The sequence below is a fragment of the Crocodylus porosus genome, unplaced genomic scaffold (genome assembly GCF_001723895.1).
Source record: "Crocodylus porosus isolate Cpor-Errol unplaced genomic scaffold, CroPor_comp1, whole genome shotgun sequence".
NCBI classification, from domain to species: domain Eukaryota; kingdom Metazoa; phylum Chordata; order Crocodylia; family Crocodylidae; genus Crocodylus; species Crocodylus porosus.
In genome coordinates this window covers 18195948-18215151 of record NW_017728931.1, presented here as the reverse complement: position 1 = coordinate 18215151, position 19204 = coordinate 18195948, and the positions used below count along the sequence as shown (strand labels likewise).

General features: G+C 40.9%; 1 protein-coding gene across 1 annotated transcript; it reads left to right on the top strand.

The window, feature by feature from the left end:
• Positions 1 to 1092: 1092 nt before the first annotated feature.
• On the top strand, positions 1093 to 13333 carry FAM118A (family with sequence similarity 118 member A). Its single transcript, XM_019543871.1, is given in 6 exon segments — positions 1093 to 1139; positions 6700 to 6952; positions 8692 to 8836; positions 8839 to 8915; positions 11753 to 11887; positions 13055 to 13333. Coding segments are annotated over 6 exon segments (936 nt in total).
• Positions 13334 to 19204: the final 5871 nt, after the last annotated feature.

Here is a 19204-nt window from a genome sequence, read left to right as displayed (position 1 = left end):
CCAAGATCAACATTGGAGAATTTTTAACAATAAACCTAATCTTGTGAGAAGGGATGGTATTAAGAACAAAGTGTATCAATTTAGCTAACCATTAGCTAACCATTTCAGATTTAATGAAAGTTAGAACAGTAAATATTTATTCTACAGTGAAGAGAGAAAGTTCATAAGGCTTATTTACTACCACGTTTTCTTACTGGTTTGAGAGTGCAGATATGTAATATTTCTAAAAGTATGAATCATATTTTAAAATTATGGTTTTCTTATCTGCTTTTTGTCCTTTTGACATCATTGATTAGTTACTCTTAAATAACAGAAGTATTTTAAATGGAAAAAGGGACGTGGTTTTTTTATTTTTAATTTTCTTTGCATATCTAAATTGATCTGTTGATGTGTGTTCTGAGAAGTTAGATTTGACTTTTTCTTAAACCAAGGCAATATCTCAAATACTTTTTGCTATTTTTCTTTTCAGTACCATGGGTTTTTTTTATGATCAGATTTAAAGTTTGGCAAATTGCAGAAGCTAAGAGTTGAAACAAATCAAGCATACCAAAGCAATTAAAATGTTTTCTAACCATTTTTTCACAAAGACCCTAAATGAGAAATGATCAAGTTTATATGTACAAATTGCATGTGTTTTTTGGAAATGGGAAGGCAAACAAAACAAAGAGCTGTTTGGAAGAACTGTTTTGCCTCAACATGCCACACAGATTTGGCACACAGGGAGCCCAGACATAACTTTAAAAAATAAGTCTTCTGTGTTGAATCTAGACAGGCTACATCAGTTCCATTGCCTTCAGAGTGTCAGTTGGCTTAAGTCAAAGGAGCTCTGCCAATTTGTACTATTTAAACTGCTGTAACTTTTGGCCTGTTTGTTTTGAAAGGTGATGTAGCTCCTTTCCTGTAATTGTATTAGTTCATTAACTGTCTAATGAGAGAAGTTTGCACAACTATTTTAAAAGTTTAATGAAAATAAACTGGAAGTGCACAGACAGATCAAAACTTCAGGGTTCAGTTTTGGAGATAACTGTTTGAGGCAATATTTATAAATCTAAGTATTAAAATTTGTTTTAATATTTTTAACAGTATTCAAAGATGGACTTGGCAGAAAGGACAACAAACAGAAGTGAACAAAAATCCAGGTAAATAATGCACCTGTGGATGATTTAGAGAAAGGGATAGAGGACACACATTCATGAGAATCTGCTTCTTGGGGAATCTCATGGAAAGTCTTTAGTCAACTGTTGCTATTTCTTGTCTTTCAAAAAGACTTGTCCAAGGAAAAGAGGATTGCATTTGAGTGCTTCTGTGAAAGTAAAGCATTGTGGAATTTATTTGTACACTGTTTTACTTTCTTGGCTTCTTTCTGTTTGCTTATTATCAAATCCTCAAAAGGTTTCCTCTGACATGTGCATATTTGTAGTCATTCTTTGAGGGCAGATGGGTCTCCAGTTTGGATCCCTTTGAAGTTTAAACTTTAGTTTCTGAGGTTGTCTGTACAACTACACAATGCATACTTTTTAAAAATACTTACAAAAATTAAGACCACCAGCAACAAGAACATAACTGATAAATTTTCTTGGATTAATTGTTACCCATGGTTTGAGTTAATCTTGGCGTAAACACAGCATAAGAACAGTATCAAAATATCCCATGAAAATAGTTGGAAGAAAAAGACAAAACTTATTAGCCTTTTCTTAAATTTAACCACTCATTAGAAAAAAAAAAGAATGTAATTCAAGTATTTTAAATTGGGTTTATAAAATGACACTAGATATGTTGGGAAAGTTGAGCTGTTACTTCTTAAAATACCTTTCCATTTCCAAGGTATTTCAGACTTTGGCCAATTATTTATGAGTTGTAAGTACCGTGCATGTCCAGAAGTAGAAAACACCATATTTACTTGAATACAAGATGAGGGTTTTTTCCTCCAATCAGCATGGGGGAAAAAGCCCCTCATCTTACATTCACATAGACAATGTAATGAAGTTCCTTTTTATCATAATGCTGCTGCCAAAAGCAGCATGTTCTTGCTAATGACTATAAAATACATGGCCCATGTTGGGCAAACATGCTGTTGGAAACCTGTATTTTTATTAGAAATATTATTAAAAACACACTCATCACCCTGCTCTTGGAAAACTAAACATATTGAGCATCCTTGTTTGACCAAGACTTCATATCACAGAAACAACTACATATCCAAAAAATACAGCTACATATATTAAACCTTGAAATAACATATATTAACTTCGATTAGATTGCCGAGGGGTGGCACTGGGCTCTTCCTGGAGGAGGTGGGCTGGGCCAGTGCTGCACTCAGCCCACTCCCAGCGCCACTGCTACCTCCCGGAGTGCAGACCCAGCTCAGCCCCCCTGCCAGGAAAAGCCCGGTGTCATCCCACCCTCACCCAGTACACAGATCCGGGGGGCACATGCCCCCCCATGCTCCTGCAGGGCTGCATGCAGTGGTAGGAGCCACCACCCCTCTCCCCATGTCCCCTGGACAAGCTGCTTGCGGCTCTGTTCCACACCCCGCCGCACCCCAGCTGGGCCTTGATCTGCCCCCCATGCCCCTTCCCACCCCCCACAGACCAGCCAGATGCTCTCCATGCTGCTGGGCTGGCCGTATGTATGCTGCAGCTGAGTACATGCAAGCGGCATTTATCAGCGACATTATCAGCTACATCAGCCAAAAAAGCTGATTGCTGGTAATGTCAGTTTTTCTTTTATTGGTGCTGAAATTATATGGACTGATGTAGTGGTGCATCTCTATGTATTACCTTTTTCTCCTATGTCCATCAGGATCCCTAGCATTCTGATTTGTCTCTCTCTTATTTGAAGGCCCAACTTCTGGAATTCTCTCCAGTTCCCCACTCCCATTATGGTGCTTTTTGATTTATTTAGTTTAGCCCCGATCACTTCTCCATACTCTGATGTATGCTTTAGAACCCCGACTATCGAAAGTCTATCTCTAACTGCAACATTTATATCATCCATGTATAGGATACATTTTACCTTACCCTATACGCATATCTTTATTCTGCTGATGACCTTGAAGAGTGGGGAAAAGCAGGCAGGCACACCACAATAAAGCAGGGAAACCTGTGAACCACTTCAGGCACCCACCCACATTCTCAAACGCACACAGAGGGTTGTTAAGCCTCTGTACCCTACCATCCACCCTATTAGATTTGAGGGACACCAAAGAGTTAAATCCCTCTGGAAATTGGCCTACTGCCTCGCCCTGACCAGAGGTGCAAAATACCAAACAAAACCCCACAGGACTATAAAGTTTAACAAGTGTATTAAGACAAGAACCAGCAAAACCAAACAACAGTATATAGACACAATATACAGGACTATAAACAGTTAAACTATAGAACAGCTAAAGGTCGGACTTGATGATCTGCTCAGGTCCCTTTGGATCCTATCAACTATGAAACTCGATGCCAGTCTGTCACCCAAGGTGGCCGACTATCACCCTAGAGAGCTGACAGGCAGGGCAGGCCTGCACTGCAGCCTCACACCCCTGAGGATTTCTATGCTGTTCCTGCACAAGCAGGTGAGTACTGAGCACCTCAGAAAAAGGACAGATGATACTTTACCCAACGCAGGCAACATGCAGAAGCAGTTGAGTAGCCAGCAAGTGCTCAGGTGCTCCTGTCATTGTGTCATTGCTCACAAACACTGTCCCACACACACTGTTCTCACTCGCTCCACAGTCACTAAATGACGGGCTCCACAACCACGAGTACTCAAATGCTAAATCAGTTGCACATGCACACATGCCAGGCAAAAGAGGGAGAGAGCATGAGACAGAGCTCTAACTCCGACGACAACAGCCCCCAAAAGCTGTGCTGGCCGCTGCACTGGACAGGGTTTATAACGTCCAAACCACACCACCTGTCAATCACGTGCAGATCCAATCATTACTCTCTCCATCAATGCCAATCAAAGTCAATCACTGTTAGGACCATACAAATCAAAGTATCCCAACAACCCAGTAACATAAGAACTCATTAACATAATGGTCCTAACTGCCACAGTTCCCCTGGTTACCAAACAAACAACTAGGTCAAACATCTCGCCGCACATGCTCAGGTTTCAGAAGTGGGTCATGACATCATTAAGGTTAAGAGTTCAAGTGTTCTACAATACTCCAGCCTCTGGTCAGCCTACGCAGGCGTAACAATGCCAGGACTCCACTGTCTACAACCTCATCTTGTTTTATTCTTTGTGCTAACGGTTCCATGCTGCACACATGTAGTGGTGACCGGGGACCTTTGTCTCACCTGTGTGTGGAGTTTAAAGGCCCCACTCAGGTGCCCATTGTTTTGGACTTGACTCTTGGCTTCTATATATGATAACCCTTATCCAACATATACTTTTCTCTGGGAACCCCGTTTTTCCTAGCATTTCAAATACATAATCAAGATCCACTCTGTCATATACTTTCTCTAAATCTAGGCTTGCTATAACTGTCTTTGTTTTCCTCTCTTTGGTGCGGGACAGTGTACCTCTGATCACCCTGATTGCTTCAGAGATCCTTCTACCTGGTATAGAGCATACTTGGTTCTCATGTGTTATTTTCTGGAGGTTTTTCCTCATCCTCAAAGCCAGCATCTTGGCCATTAACTTACAGTCCATATTAAGGAGTGTCATTGGTTTTGTTTTTCAGGAGTTCCTTTTCCCTTTTCTTAAAGAGTAAGATCCCAACACCTCTTGTAAAATCTTTACCTGACTCTCCTATTTCCGTTATTTCCTCAGAAACATCCAGTATAACTCTCACTACCTATGCCCAAAACTTCTCCAAAAATTCCATAGGCAGTCGGTCTGCTCCTGGTGATTTTCCTCTTTTAAAGGTTTTTAAGCACTTATTTTCTCTCCCATCTTCTTTGCTTCCTCCTCCATACTTTCTCTTGAGTCTCTTCCTGCAAATCCTTCATTTTCTTCCTTTCTGTTTCCTTCATCTGGTAAGATCTTCTCATCACCTCCAGCACCTGCTCCTGCTTTTCCACCCAGGCAACACCTTCTTCCTGCACTGTTTTAAGTTCTCCTTTTGCTGCCTTCACTCTGGCTGAAAAGTATTGAGATTGCTCTTGGTTTTTCCCCACTCAGGGTGCTTGTGCTGGGAACATTTTCTCTCTTTTAAACCATTTTTAAACCATTTTTCTCTCTTTTAAACCATTCTTTTAAACCAGGTTTTTAATTCTTGCCTTGTTTCTTCTAGCTCTTCTCATACCTGCCTTCATCTGTGGCTTCCTTTAGCGGCTCCTGCATCTTTATTTGCCGCACTCTTAGTTTTTTTGTTCTTTTCCCCATGCATCCTAGGCCTGCCTTCCTAAGAATTCTCTTGTCCTCTTCTTTGCCATCGTCCATCATTTTCTGGTACTCCCAAATATTTCTTCAGTGTTCACCACCCCTTATACTGTCTTGTGTACCTTTGACATATTTCTTCATCTTGTAACTATCACACATTTAAATTCCGTAGTCCCTTCCCTCTCATGGGGCTCATTTCTACCTTCAGCATCCGATGATCACTGAAAGCTACATGCCTGGTTTCTTTCTTCCTTATCCTTATTTATTTTGATACAAAGTCAGTTCTTGATTGTTTCCTTCTACTTTGATCTGTTCTAGTGAAAACTTTCTCCCATGCCCACACATCTTTTAGCTTCTCTTCTTTATTTGTATTTTTTTGCAATTTTTTCACAAATGGACTTTGAAATGCAAGGGAACCTTGCTACCCTTTACCCCCCCCGTACAAGCTGAAGTTTCTTTTCTACCTGGGAGAACTTTTACAATCTTTGAATGCTCCTCTGCCTGACTAAAGGGTGTTTGGACCTGAAAGCTTGCAATGAGAGAAATTTTTTTGCTACTATTCAGTTGGTCTAATAAAAGATATCGCCTCGAAGCCCAAGAGTTTTGTCTGCCTCTGCTTTTTCAACCAACACGGCTACAAGCTATACCCCTGAAACATGGCAGGGATATCCCTTCTTACTAAGTGTTCTACAACAAAGGATGGATTTGGAATAATAAAGTAAATAGAGAGAATTCTATTACTGGCATGGAGTTTACTGTTAGCTTTGCAGAAAGTCTCCTGATCGACTTACTTAAGAATTCTTGTGCTTACTGTTGTATATCTAATATTGAGGGCAACCGATAGAATGTTTTTTGGTTAACTTTAGTTTAGAAGTTTTCTGCCTTATATAACTGTGCAAGGAACAATTAGGTAATCATAAATAAAAACACAAACTGAATGCTACATACTGCTTTTTTAAAGCAAATACTCTTAGATGTGGGACAGTGTATCTCTGATAGCTCTGATTGCTTCAGAGATCCTTCCTATAGGCATCCACCCTTTAGGGTGAAGGGAGAATACATATAGCTATCATCTTTCATACCGCAACTATGTATACATTACTTCAGCACTGGCTGACTTATATGTGGATCAGCTGCAACCTTGTTCCATGGTATTTTGGAAATATCTCCACTGGGTCACTCATGTCTGAATGTGCATTAACTTGTTGGTCAACGGTACCATGAAGTTCTGCAGTCTTAAAAGCACTGTTGAAAAGCTGACTTAGATGGGATGCCCAATTGATAACTGCCAATAAATCGTTTAATTTCTAGATTGCCATTTTGAGTTGAACTGTTGGAATTAAAGACTGAAAGTTGTTTCCTTTTCTGCTTTTATTTTAGGAGGTTTTTTAAAAGTTTAATAAGAAAGCAGCCTCAAGACCTTCTTTGGGTAATTGGGACTGGAGCAAGTGCTACTGTAGTGCCAGGAATACCAGTACTGTGTTCACGGAGGGGCTGCATTGAAGCTTTCATCAAAGCAGCTGAACAGTTGGATGTGCTTCATTCAGAAGATGTTACTGAATTCTGCAAAAGGGTAATCAGAGACAGAGACTTCCTTGTAGTGGTACATGATCTTATCAGAAAGATGTCACCAGTGAGTGCATATATAACACTTACTATTTGAAGGTATTTGTATTAGTTCTAGGTGGAGAGTGCTTTGAGGGCAGCAAGTTTTTGTATTACTGTGGACAACTTATTGCAGCTGGGCTTTGGTTTCAGCAACTAAGGACTTCTAGGCATTCCTGCAGTATAAAAATAGTTGATTATTACTTGAGTTAATTCAAAAGCTGTGAAATAAAATAATCTGGAAACTGGGGAAGAGGATTATGCTAACTTTCAACACTCTTGCTTGAGTTATGATAGAGGCTGTCAGTACTGTCTGAACTGAAATAGTGATTAGTAGTGGTAGAAAACAGATTCTTTTGAAACAGTGACAGACCTTGATATTACTGATAGCCTTATGTCTCCCAAGCCTATTATTGCTCCAACTCTATTTATTTCAAGCAAATGTAATTCATATGTCCTGTGACTGACTTGGCTATTGATGGGTTTTATTTTGTTTCATTTTGTTTTGTTTTTGCTTGAGGAGGCTTTTTTAGTCTGTTTTAATGGATTTTCTCAAATATTTTATCTAATACAGTAACCGTGGCAGATTTATTGATAAAGTATAAAGTATACTTTGAACTCCAAATCAGAGATAGACCTACAAATACATATATAGTTCAATCCTCTGGGGAAAGCCGGTATAAGAATGGGTGTTATAGCATGTCCTCAAAGTCAAGAAGCTCTAGCTCAAGTCAGGCAACACAAAAGAATGATATCTAGAGACAGGGACCTGCCATTTAAAACTCTCTGCTAGGAGCCCTCATACTTTTAAATCTAGGGAGTGGTAACTTTAGCACAGTGCTTCTCAACCAGGATGCTCCAATGCCTTGACATGCCTTGATTCTTGCAAGGTGCTGTGGGGTGCCACACAACATTAGCACTGTTAAGGATGCAAATGTAATTCATATGATAAACCCAGAGATTTCAAATAGGAATCCCTAGTCTCAAAAACATTTTGATCTGTCATAGTCTTTCTGAGGTCTTTGCAACAGAGGACTTGCTCTTTTCTTTTTCTGTAGTTAAAACATTATTGTAAACTAAGAGTTGGAATTTTCCGAAGGATTCCTTCAATCAAATGAGCAGTACCTTGAGTCTAATGACGGGTGTCTTGAGTCTAAAAAAGGTTGAGAACCACTGTTTTAGCATGTCAGTTGACCACAAAAGCAGTGGTAGCATATCCAAACAGATGATTTCCTATGTAGGTGGGATCTTAATTGTATAGGGCTTTGCAACATTGAATTGTGACTAGGAAACCAATGCAGTCCATAAAATGTTATGAACGCCTGCCAGTCTACCACATCACTCTACAGTAGTTGAAATTGAGTGGAGTGTACTTTAATGTTACAGTTTGAAAGTGACAAAGGCAGAATTAACTATGGAAAACTACAGCAGAGATTTCTCTCCTTAAAATCTATACATTTGTACAAGATGATTCCCTGTCAGGAGACTTTAGAAATTTGAATGAAAAACATTGCAGCTACATAGATGACATGGTCCAGGCAGCTTGAAGCCATTTGAGCTTATCTCTGACTTCTTCTTTGTGTGTTCAGATGCTAATATTTTTAGATACTGTACAATATCCTTAAATAAAACTATTTCTGTAAATACTTTTTTCCCCAAACAACACTGGTATAAATGATTAAGTGCCATAGATGTCCGATTGTGGGCAGTAACAATATACAACACAGGCCATTTGACATGTATATCTTTTAATCTTTTTTTCTTCAGCGCACAAATGACACCAAGCTCAACTTTTTCTGAGATTGCTCAATGGAGGTGTTTGATAACATGGAACAACTTATCCAGAATCCTGTTGTTCTGCTGTCACTCCTCTGACTCATGGAAAGAGGCACTGTGGTCCTTACTACGAACTATGGCATTTACTTGAGATTCTTGATCAGCAGCAAGGCAAACCTATGGAATCTTTAGACTTAGAATCATAGAATCAGTGAGTCGGAGGGGACCTAGACAGATCATCGAATTCCACCCCTGCCATGGGCAGGAAGGAGCACTGGGGGTGGGAGAGGTCATAAGACCCCAGACAGGTGCCTGTCCAGTCTCCTCTTGAAGATTTCCAGGGAAGGTGAGAACACCACCTCTCTGGGAAGCCTATTCCAGGCTCTGGCCACCCTTACCCTTATTAGTTCTTCCTAATATCTAACCTACACCTATCCTCCCTCAGCTTGTGGCCATTGTTGCTGGTGACCCCAACGGGGGCCCTGGTGAACAGACGTTCCCCGAGTCACTGCTGCTGGCCCCTGATAAGGTTGTAGGCAGCCACAAGATCCCCCCTCAGTTTCTTCTTGAGAAGACTGAAGAGATTGAGATCCCTCAGCCTCTCCTCATAGGGCTGGCCACGGAGGCCTCCAACCATATGGGTGGCCTCCTCTGGACCCTCTCCAGGTTCTCCATGTCCTTCTTGAAGTGCGGCGCCCAGAACTGGACACAGTACTCCAGCTGTGGCCTGACTAGCGCCGCATAGAGGGGGAGCAAGACCTCTCTGGACCTGTTAGTGATTCCCTTGTTGATGCAGGACAGGGTGTGGTTGGCTCTGCCTATTGCTTCGTCGCATTGGCGACTCATATTCATCCTGGAGTCAATCCTGACTCCAAAATCCCTCTCTGCCTCTGTGCTGCCGAGAGGGGCAGCTCCTAACCTATAACCATAATGTTGGTTCCCTCTCCCCAGGTGCAGCACTCTGCACTTGTCCTTGTTGAACTGCATCCTTTTCAGATCCTTGCACTTCTCTAACCTATCCAGGTCTGCCTGGATGCGGTCCCTGCCTGCCAGTACTCACTTTACCCCACAGCTTGGTGTCATCAGCGAACTTGAACAGGGTGCTCTCCACACCCTCGTCCGGGTTGCTAATGAAGATGTTGAACAGCACCGGCCCAAGGACCGAGCCCTGGGGGACTCTGCTGCCCACACCCTCCCAGATTGACATCGACCCATCCACTACCACCCTCTGGGTGCGCCCCTGGAGCCAGTTTGCCACCCATGTGACTGTGCATTTGTCAATGCCGCAGTCCCTCAGCTTGCCCACCAGAATTGGGTGGGACACTGTGTTGAGGGCCTTCTGGAAGTCCAAGAAGAGGACATCAAATTCCTCCTTCACATCTAAGCTCTTTGTTACCTGGTCATAGAAAGAGACCAGGTTAGTCAGGCAGGATCGGCCTGGCACGAACCCGTGTTGGTTACCCCTCAACATCACTTCCCCTGCAGGGCTCTCACAAATGTGGCCCTTGATAATTTTTTCAAAGACCTTCCCCAGGATAGAAGTGAGGCTGACTGGCCTGTAGTTGCCAGGCTCTTCCTTCCTCCCCTTCTTCAAAATAGGGACCACATTGGCCCTTTTCCAGTCCTCAGGGACTTGGCCTGAGCACCAGGAGTCCTTGAACAGCTGTGCCAATGGCTCCACAATGACACCAGCCAATTCCCTCAGCACCTGCAGATGAAGGGCATTCGGGCCCGCTGACTTGGACACATCTAAGCCCTCCAGGTAATCCTTAACTAGGTCTGAACTAACAGTTGGGGGACTCGCATCGTGTCTGGGCCTCTCTACACTATCACCTCAGAGCATCCCATTGTCAGCAGACAGGAACACGGAGGCAAAGAACTTGTTGAAGAGTTCTGCCTTCTCTCGTGCATCTGTCACCAACTGCCCTGCCCTGCCTCGTAGAGGTCCAATGTTACCGTGAGGCTTCTTGCTACCTATATACTTGAAGAAGGACTTTTTGTTATCCTTAATCCTGGAAGCTAATCTAAGCTCCAGTGCTGCTTTAGCCTTTCTTACCAAATCCCTACAAGCTTGAGTCAGGAAGGTGTACTGCTCCTTTGTCCCTGCCCCCTGCTTCCACTGCCAGTAGGCTTTTTTCTTTGCCCTCAGGCCAGCCTGGATATCCACACTCAGCCATGAAGGTTTCTTGGACCCTTTTCCCACCTTCCTGCCCAGAGGAATTGCGTCCTGCTGCACCCCAAGGATAGTCTCCTTGAGGAAGGACCACCTTTCCTGGACCCCCATACCAGCTACACCCTGGGGTCTGAGTGCCTCCCTGACTACTGCCCTGAGCACATCAAAGTTGGTGACTTGAAACATAAGGATAAGGTATGATGAGGTCGATAAAATGTCTAGATGTCTCATAAGGAAGGGAGGTGTCTTGTTGCCCTTCTGTGGGTTTTTTCCCTCCATTTCTAGAAAACTGTCAGGCTTAAAATGTTTCAGTTAAGTAACAGGAAACAAAAAGCAAAAGGTTATTCTCATTATCTATTTATTTTGAATAATGTGATATGGTTTGCTAGTATTTGCTTTTTACCTATAAAATAGGTAAGAAATAGTTCCCTTGCATGGAATGTAGTTTGGTCTAGTGGAGAGAGTAACTATTCACTTGCTCACAGGGAAAGAAGAATTTCAAAGATAAATCTTAGGCATATGGAGATATTTTCTGTGTATTACTGTTTGGTTTTGGATTTGTGAAATACAGCAGTGTTTTTGGTAAATTAAAACAAAGTTTTTGTTTGGTTAAAAGGTTTTAATGCAGGGTGAAAAGCCTTTAGGAATACAGTGTAAGGAATAACCTGTTAATCATTTTATAGTTTACAGGTTAGTCACTTCTGATTCAAAGTTTTGGCCGTTTAATTTTTCTGTAATTTATGCTAATAGTAGCTACTGTTGTCACCTTGTACACAAAAAGAATAAAGAACAATTTGAGTCCTGTGCAAAAATATATAGCTTCCCTATTCTTAAAAGCATAATAAAAAGAATTAATATAACATGCTTGATTTGCTTTAGGTTCTTCAGTGGGCAAGAGACCATATAAAGTATGGGGTTCTTCATATTCATGGCATGTATACAGATTCCTGTGGAATGGTGTTAGATCCTCCAGGATATAAAGATGTTACTCAAGATCCTAAAGTAATGTTATGTGTTATTTTAATCTAAGAGCATATTCAGTTTTGTCAAACTTTTCTTATGGAACCTGCTGAATTGGACTATAGTCTTGCAGAATAAATGTATCTGAACCAGGTCAATATTTGGATGGGAGACTACCAAAGGAACTCCTGATGGGCTTCAGAAAGTAGTGGTGGTAGTGTCAGAAAGCTCTTTTGAGAGTCTTTATCAAGCTAGTGTCTGAGTCTGCTGCAAGAGGACAATGAGTTCTTGTATATCATCACCTGAATGAGAGATATCCAAAGTCTGTCCTAGTGGGAGTATCCACATGTGCAATTAATGTGGCTGAATTAGATTCCAGCACATTTTGAGCTGGAGTAAATTAATCCCAACATCACCATCTACACATGTTTAAGTGCAGTAAATTACTCTGCCATCAGTTAGTACCTGTGTCTGATGGGATGGGCACTGTAAATTAGTCTACACTGGCCAAATTGCCATACGTGCATAGACAGTGCTGCTTTACTGTGCAGTAAGTTCATCTTCTGCACAGCAAAGTGCATGTGTAGATGTGCCCAGTGTGCTCATTTTAAAATGATATATCTTTTTTTCTCAAGACTAGAAATGTTGGGTACAAATCCCAGCTGTGAAGCTGAGTTATTGTGGTACCCAAATGCAGTGTGCAGTGTACAGTAATAATATATTAATATAAAGATTCTTCACTATGTAATTAAACAAATTCTGGATCCTTGCTCTCTGTCTTTTGAATATCCAGATATTTTAGCATTCATATCATTTTGTGTATGAAGATGGATTAAATTTTCAGACTTTACCCAAGAATATGTATACTTTCCTTTATATAGACAGACTTTAGCAGAAAGATGCTTTGTCCTAATTACTGTTTTCCTTTTTTAAAATATGGCTAGCATATAAAGCCCCAATCCTGCAAAAATTTGCATGTTTGTAAGCTTTAATTTTGAGCAGTCATTGATTTCAAGCCTGTCTTAAAGAAAGTGCTTAAAGAAATAACTTATTGGACCAAATGCCTATTTGTTCTCTTCTTAAAATAAATCCTTATTTATGCAATGATTGAGAATATCAAACATTTCTTTAACTATGTAGAACTTGAAAAATAGTCTGTCTTTGATGCATGCATCTGGTCTACAATTATTGAAATGAAATTAGCTTACATTTTTCTTACAGAAGGTTCTTCAAAACTTGTATCACACCAAATCCTTCTTGTTTTGGGGCTGTGGAGAGACTCTGCATGATCAGATATTCCAGGGTCTCTTCCTTTATACTGTAAAGAATAACATGTATTTAGAACATTACATGTTGGTGCCTAAAGAAAACAAAACCCACTCTTTTAAACTCCAAACAGATATGCTTCTTCATGGAATAAAAATAGTGTCCTATGGGGATTGCTTTGAATATTTCCCTGATTGTGTTCAAGATCTAACTGCTCAAACCTGCATGCAGTGAAGTCCAGGTAACTTTTTTAATTTTTATTTTAATTTTTGTGAGAGCCCAAAATAATTTAATTCTCATTAAACTCTTTATATATGTGGTCCTTGATCAGAGATATTACTAGGAGGAGTCTTGAGTGTATAGGCAGAAATCTCTGCTTGTGAGTAGAGGGTGAGTAACAGGGTTGAAGCATATACTACCAAATTATAACATAATGTTTTTTACTTTTATAAGTTTGATTTCTTGTAAACTGAAACTTAGTTCTCAATGTCATGCCTTTTTTTCTATAAAGTTCTTGTTAGGAAGTTTAAATTTTAAATGTACAGTAAAATCCCTATTATCTGGCATAAGTGGGAATGCCAGGTGCTGGTTATGTAAAAATTCTGGTTATCTGAAGCAGATAATGCAGAGCAGGGGATGGGGCAGAGGGGAATACATGGCAGTGGCTGCACACAGAGCAGGGGGGTGGGGGGAGCAGGGAGGGAAGTGGCGGTGGCTGCATGCAGAGTGGCGGCAGTGGCAGCATGCAAGCTTTCCCTGCCCTCCCTAGCATCCAGCCGGCCAAATTCCAGTTAATAGAGTATTGTAGAATGCTAGATAACAGGTGTTAGAGTGACAGTATTTGGATCTTGGGGGGCATTGGATCTGCAGCTGAATAAGAGGCTATAACCTGTGGCCTAGAAGAGCTGCTAACCACAAGGCAGAATGGTATGTTAAAAGTAACATTGCAGATACTTAGGCAAGTGTTTTCTTAACACTGTAGTAGTGTTGCAAGATATATAGCTCATTGTATAAAAGAAACAGGATGCAAACTACCAGTTATTGTTAGAAGGTAAAGTAGATTTTGCTTATGAATGCGTATGCTAAGTAGCCATCGCAACTGGGTCAACCATTTTCAAGTGAGTCTGTGTAAGTCTGTGTGCTGTGAAAGAGGTGAAGTCTTAGGAATATGGTGATGATACAACTTGGGACTGAAAAACAAACTGGAATGTGAAAGACAACATGTAACTGGTAAAAGAATCTGAGATAAACATATGTGAAAAGGTGAATGGTGATTGGTAAAGAAGCTTCCAGAAGCTTCCATGCTTTAGTTGAAGTCTGCCCAAGTGACTGAAGAAGTGGGGTCAGGGTCTTAGGCATGCGAAAAGATAAATAAGTAAAATACATAAGCAATTCCATGCTAATGAAACAAACAGTAAAACAGAGGCGGAGTTTAAAATGCAAAGGACTAAGGGTGGAACAAAGCGGGGACAAAGGTGGGGTAAATGTTAGTTAAAGGTGTATAAATATGGAAAAAAATAATAATGTTCACTGCAGCTCCTTGGTTTGTTGGAGCTAGCCTGAAGCTTTCTCCATTTTGAGTAAAGCTGTTGACAAGCAACGTGTGCAGATGATGCCTGATGGCATCGATTCGTTGTCTCCCTAGTCATCGGGCATTGTCGCCTGGAGTCAGGGTCTAACAACAGGAATTTTACTCTATTTGCAAACCTTCTTTGGACTTCATATTACAAGAGCCTGGAGTTCAGAGATGACAAGAATGATTTGTAGACTGTGGGAATTGGATTATGAGGGAAGCTGACAGTCATCCGTAAAGCATGAAGTGGGTATATAAAATTTACAAGTGTTTGAAAGATATAAATACAAAAGATGCACACAAGTTAAAGATTCATAGGAAAATTGAAGGGAAGCTGATCATAAATGCTTACGTTATGCATAAGAAAAAACATTTTTATAGTAAGGCTGAGTAAGCTGTGGAGCAATTTTCTATGGGCAATGGTTAGTTTGCTACTGTGTGCAGCATTTTAAAACTAAATTTTGGAAAACCTGAAAAATTCCTGCAGTCAGCAATCTTGCATTGTCAAGGCAATAACTTATATTTAATTACTAAATATCTTCATCTCCAATCCTTGAAGTCTATTAACTCATTAAGAAATTATAGAAATATTCAAAATATTAAAATACAAGAACAAAAGAGAGATTTATTAAAGGCAAAAAGAAAAAAGGTGGTGATGAAAAACACTTTAAAAGAGTTTCTCTAGCACTTATTTCAAAAACAAGATCCCTTTTGCAGTGACCTCTCTCAGAACGCAGGGGAGACATCAAAAAGAGAAACTAACCTTGAGTATAAATTTGCTTCACAGCATTTTTTAAAATATGTATATTGCCACTTAAACTGTCCTGTCTTGAGGAGCTACTTGCATTATAGATGACTTTGAGGTCCCTTCTAGCCCTACGCTCATATGATTCCTATGACTACAACTTTGTCAGCTCAGTTCAGTATAGCCTAATGATTTCTGGAACCTAGTTAAGATTATGGTTAGAAGCAGGATAGTTGTGGATTTCTTTTCCTGAAAGATGAGGGAAATAGCAAATACCCCATTTAGGTTTCAGGGAGGCTGGTCTGTCTATTGCAGGCATATAGTGGAAGGATATCTGATCATATTTCTGGGGAATAGGTTAAAAGTGTTTATAGAAAATAGGGACTTTAGTGGACTAAAGTCCATCCTTTCAGGTACTTCTGTTACTTAATGTTTACTTCATCAGTGTAGGTGACTGCTTGATTAAATGGTAAATCTGAAATAAGTGCAAAATTAAATACCAGAAATTACTGCAAATTTAGACCATAATCTTGTAATTCCATTCAATTCAATGGGGCTGATATTATACTCGACAACAAATCTCTCATTCTAAGTTAAACCTAAAGCCATTTTTTCCCTTCCCCTAAGTATGGGCATAAACTAGCTGGATATTTTTTCTGTCACTTCATAGATTTCATAGACATTAGGGGCTGGAGGGAGCTCATGAGATCATCTTTGTGTTTGCAGGACTATGATAGGGTGGCCTTCTCATCAGGTCTTCACTGGCCGTCATGTTCCTGGGGTAACCCTGGGGTAATGGCCTGCTTTGCTCACCTCCCACATCTTGATGGAAAAATATGAGACTTGTTACTAAGGCAGGAGGCTACCCATTACTCGCCCTGCTGACAAGGGCCTAATACCCGCTCGGACCTTCCCTCCACGGGTCCCACGCCTCGCAGATGTTACTTCTCCAGCCTACAGCTGAAGCAAACTGGGCGCACAGTTGTAGCTCTTTTCTACAGCCCCAAAGGGCCACTCACATACCACTCCTCTCTCAGGGTATTATGTCAGGATAACAAACATGAATATCTGCACAATTGCACTTTTTTGTCCTGGGATAAAATGGTTTGTCCCAGGACAAATGTGACATCTGTTTGTTAGTCTTGGAGATTCAGGCCTTGCTGCTACTTTTCAGTTCAGCCAGGAGCTCTGAGCAGAAACTATGACCAAGTCAAAAACAATTGTCGTGGAGACTTTTGCTGCACCAGCTTCTGCCATTGCATTTCTGTTCCAAACAGTTTCAAGCCTGTCACATTGCTGTTCAATTACAAAGGTGACAGACCTTTTTCCATGGTTGGCCTGGAGCAGGAACCTCTTTAATTTGAGCTGTTTCTGCTACAGTGTCATGTTTTTTCATTGTGCACCAGTTTGCCATAGACTCCTGTTCTCAAAAATCCTTTCTATCAGGAGGGCATTGAGGAGAAGGAGAATTATACTAATAGGAATGACCTTGTTTGGTGAGAGGTAGAGGGCAGTTGTCAAGAAACTATCTCCTTCTATTTAGAATGACGATAAGGCAAAGGGAGGCAGGCAGTTCTTTGAGCAGCTCTTCCACCTGCTGGCTCTACAGAGAGGTTAAAAATACCTTAGGGTGCCTGTAGACATGTGGGGATGCTGCTCTGATATGCTGTAATTATAGCACATTGGAGTGTGCTAGTTAGCGTGCTCCAGCAGCTTCTGCATCTTATGCATTTAATACCCCCGTGCTTCTGAATAGCGGCAGGTACACTTTAACTAAGGCTTGTTGAATGAGCTTTAAAGTGCCCCCACTGCCACTTTGAAACGCTGAATGCTGAATACAGGAGATGCTGTGGGCACTTTAATTAAAGTGGTTCTTGGAACCATTTTACTTAAAGTGCCCTCCCCACCCCCCCGGTGCATGTATAAAGATCCCATTGTGCTTAGAAGATGAGGAATAACCCATTTGTAACAGATATAGGAGCATCAGATATCTGTAAGCATTGCTTCCTTTATGGCACAAATTGAGATCATTGGATAAAATCCCCAAATATAAGAGTTCCAACTGGATAAGTATTATTTGCACAGAATTGAAGTAATCTTCTGTATAAAAAATGGAAAAGACATTAAACAGCTGCCTACAACTTCTCTGATTATTTTTTTCCCTTTTTTTTCCTTCCAGGGACTTCATGTAAGGACTATGCAAAGAGAAAATTAGGAGAAAATAGCACAAATCCTTCTACGAGAATCAAACAATCAGATAATGGTATTCTCACCACCTAATGAGCAAAGTGCTATGCCCAGATGCTTAAGTAGGAAATAGAGAAAAGTTGTAGAGCTAATTACTTGCTTCTGTTTCTAAAGTGGAGTTAAAACATTCAGCAGCTCTCAATAATTTTGTCTAGCGGTGAAAGTAGTGCTTTGCATAGAAGTGTAAATGGAGAAACTTACCTGTCACAGTTCAAACTATTAGTAATGTGGCTATCAGTGACCCACTTAAAATGAATGTTTTTTTCTTTGTCTCATCTGATACCCCCAACTGACAACCTGCATTAAGGCTATTGGAGTCTAATGTCCTCAGTTCTGTCAGCAGAAAGCTGCTTACCAGATCTGGGTCTTTAACTATAAGCTGTTTTGGAACAGGAACTGCCTCGGTATGTTTGCGTAGCAGGTAGCACCACCAATGTCACACCTGGAGTTTGAGCGTATCAGTTTTCACTTATGTTGGCCTGGCACCTTTACTGAGCATCAGGTCATGGGGGAAGGACAGGGGTGCAATTGAAAAGTGTTAACAAATCCTGTGGAATGGGACTCATTGAACTACTAGCTATGCTCTGGACACTAAAGACACTACATCACCATAGCAATGAGCTACTATGATGTAGTGTTGCCAGGCGTGAACCATGATGCCAACACTATTGCACAGTAGCAGCTAAAAATAATTGTGCTTAAGTAGTCTGAAGTAGTCTACCGCATGTGTAGACACACCCACTGGGTATGATGATGGGCAGGATACACTGTCATTACCTTATTAGAGAAATTTTCATTGTTATGCAATTAAAGCAGGCCACTGTTACCTCCTGTAGTAGAAGACAGTGGAACCACTTCAGTTCCTTAAAAATAAGTATGTGCTTAAATGCACTACTTAATTGTGACCTTAGACAACCAGATTTAAAATCTGTTTGCACAATTCAGATCTGTCTTAGAGCTGGGGCTAAGGTGGTTCTTTAAACCTCGCTCCCTTTCTTCATGTTTTGTTCTGTGGACCAAAAGACCAAAGGTGTATTGGGTTTGGTTAAGCACTGAAAGGCTAGATCCACAGGGGGATTTAGGCATTGAACTGTCATATTTGGCCCTGAACCCCAACATTTCAGAGCCCCTGATGACCTTGGGCCTCTCGTGCTCAGCTGCTACTTGTGCACCGAGTTTCTGTTACTAGGTACATTCAGAACCACTCAAGTTTAGACACTGCTACGCTTAGGCCAAACCCCCTCTGGAATTTTCCAGCAGCCATTGTTCCTTGCCTGCAGGGCTCCATGCAGTAAGCACTTTAAGAGCATGCTGTGCAGAAAAGACAGCCATGGAGGTAGCACGTGTATGATATGGGGTGTGCATGCATTACTTATTATCCTTGTTTCCCTCTTAGAGCCCTATGATTACTGTGCTGACTAGAGAAGTGATATACTTATTTTCAACCTCTTTGCTTGGTTTGAAGCAGGGCACTATTGTTGTGTACTATTTTAACTTAAAAAAATAGATATTTAAAATTATTTTTCTTCTCCAGTGCTTG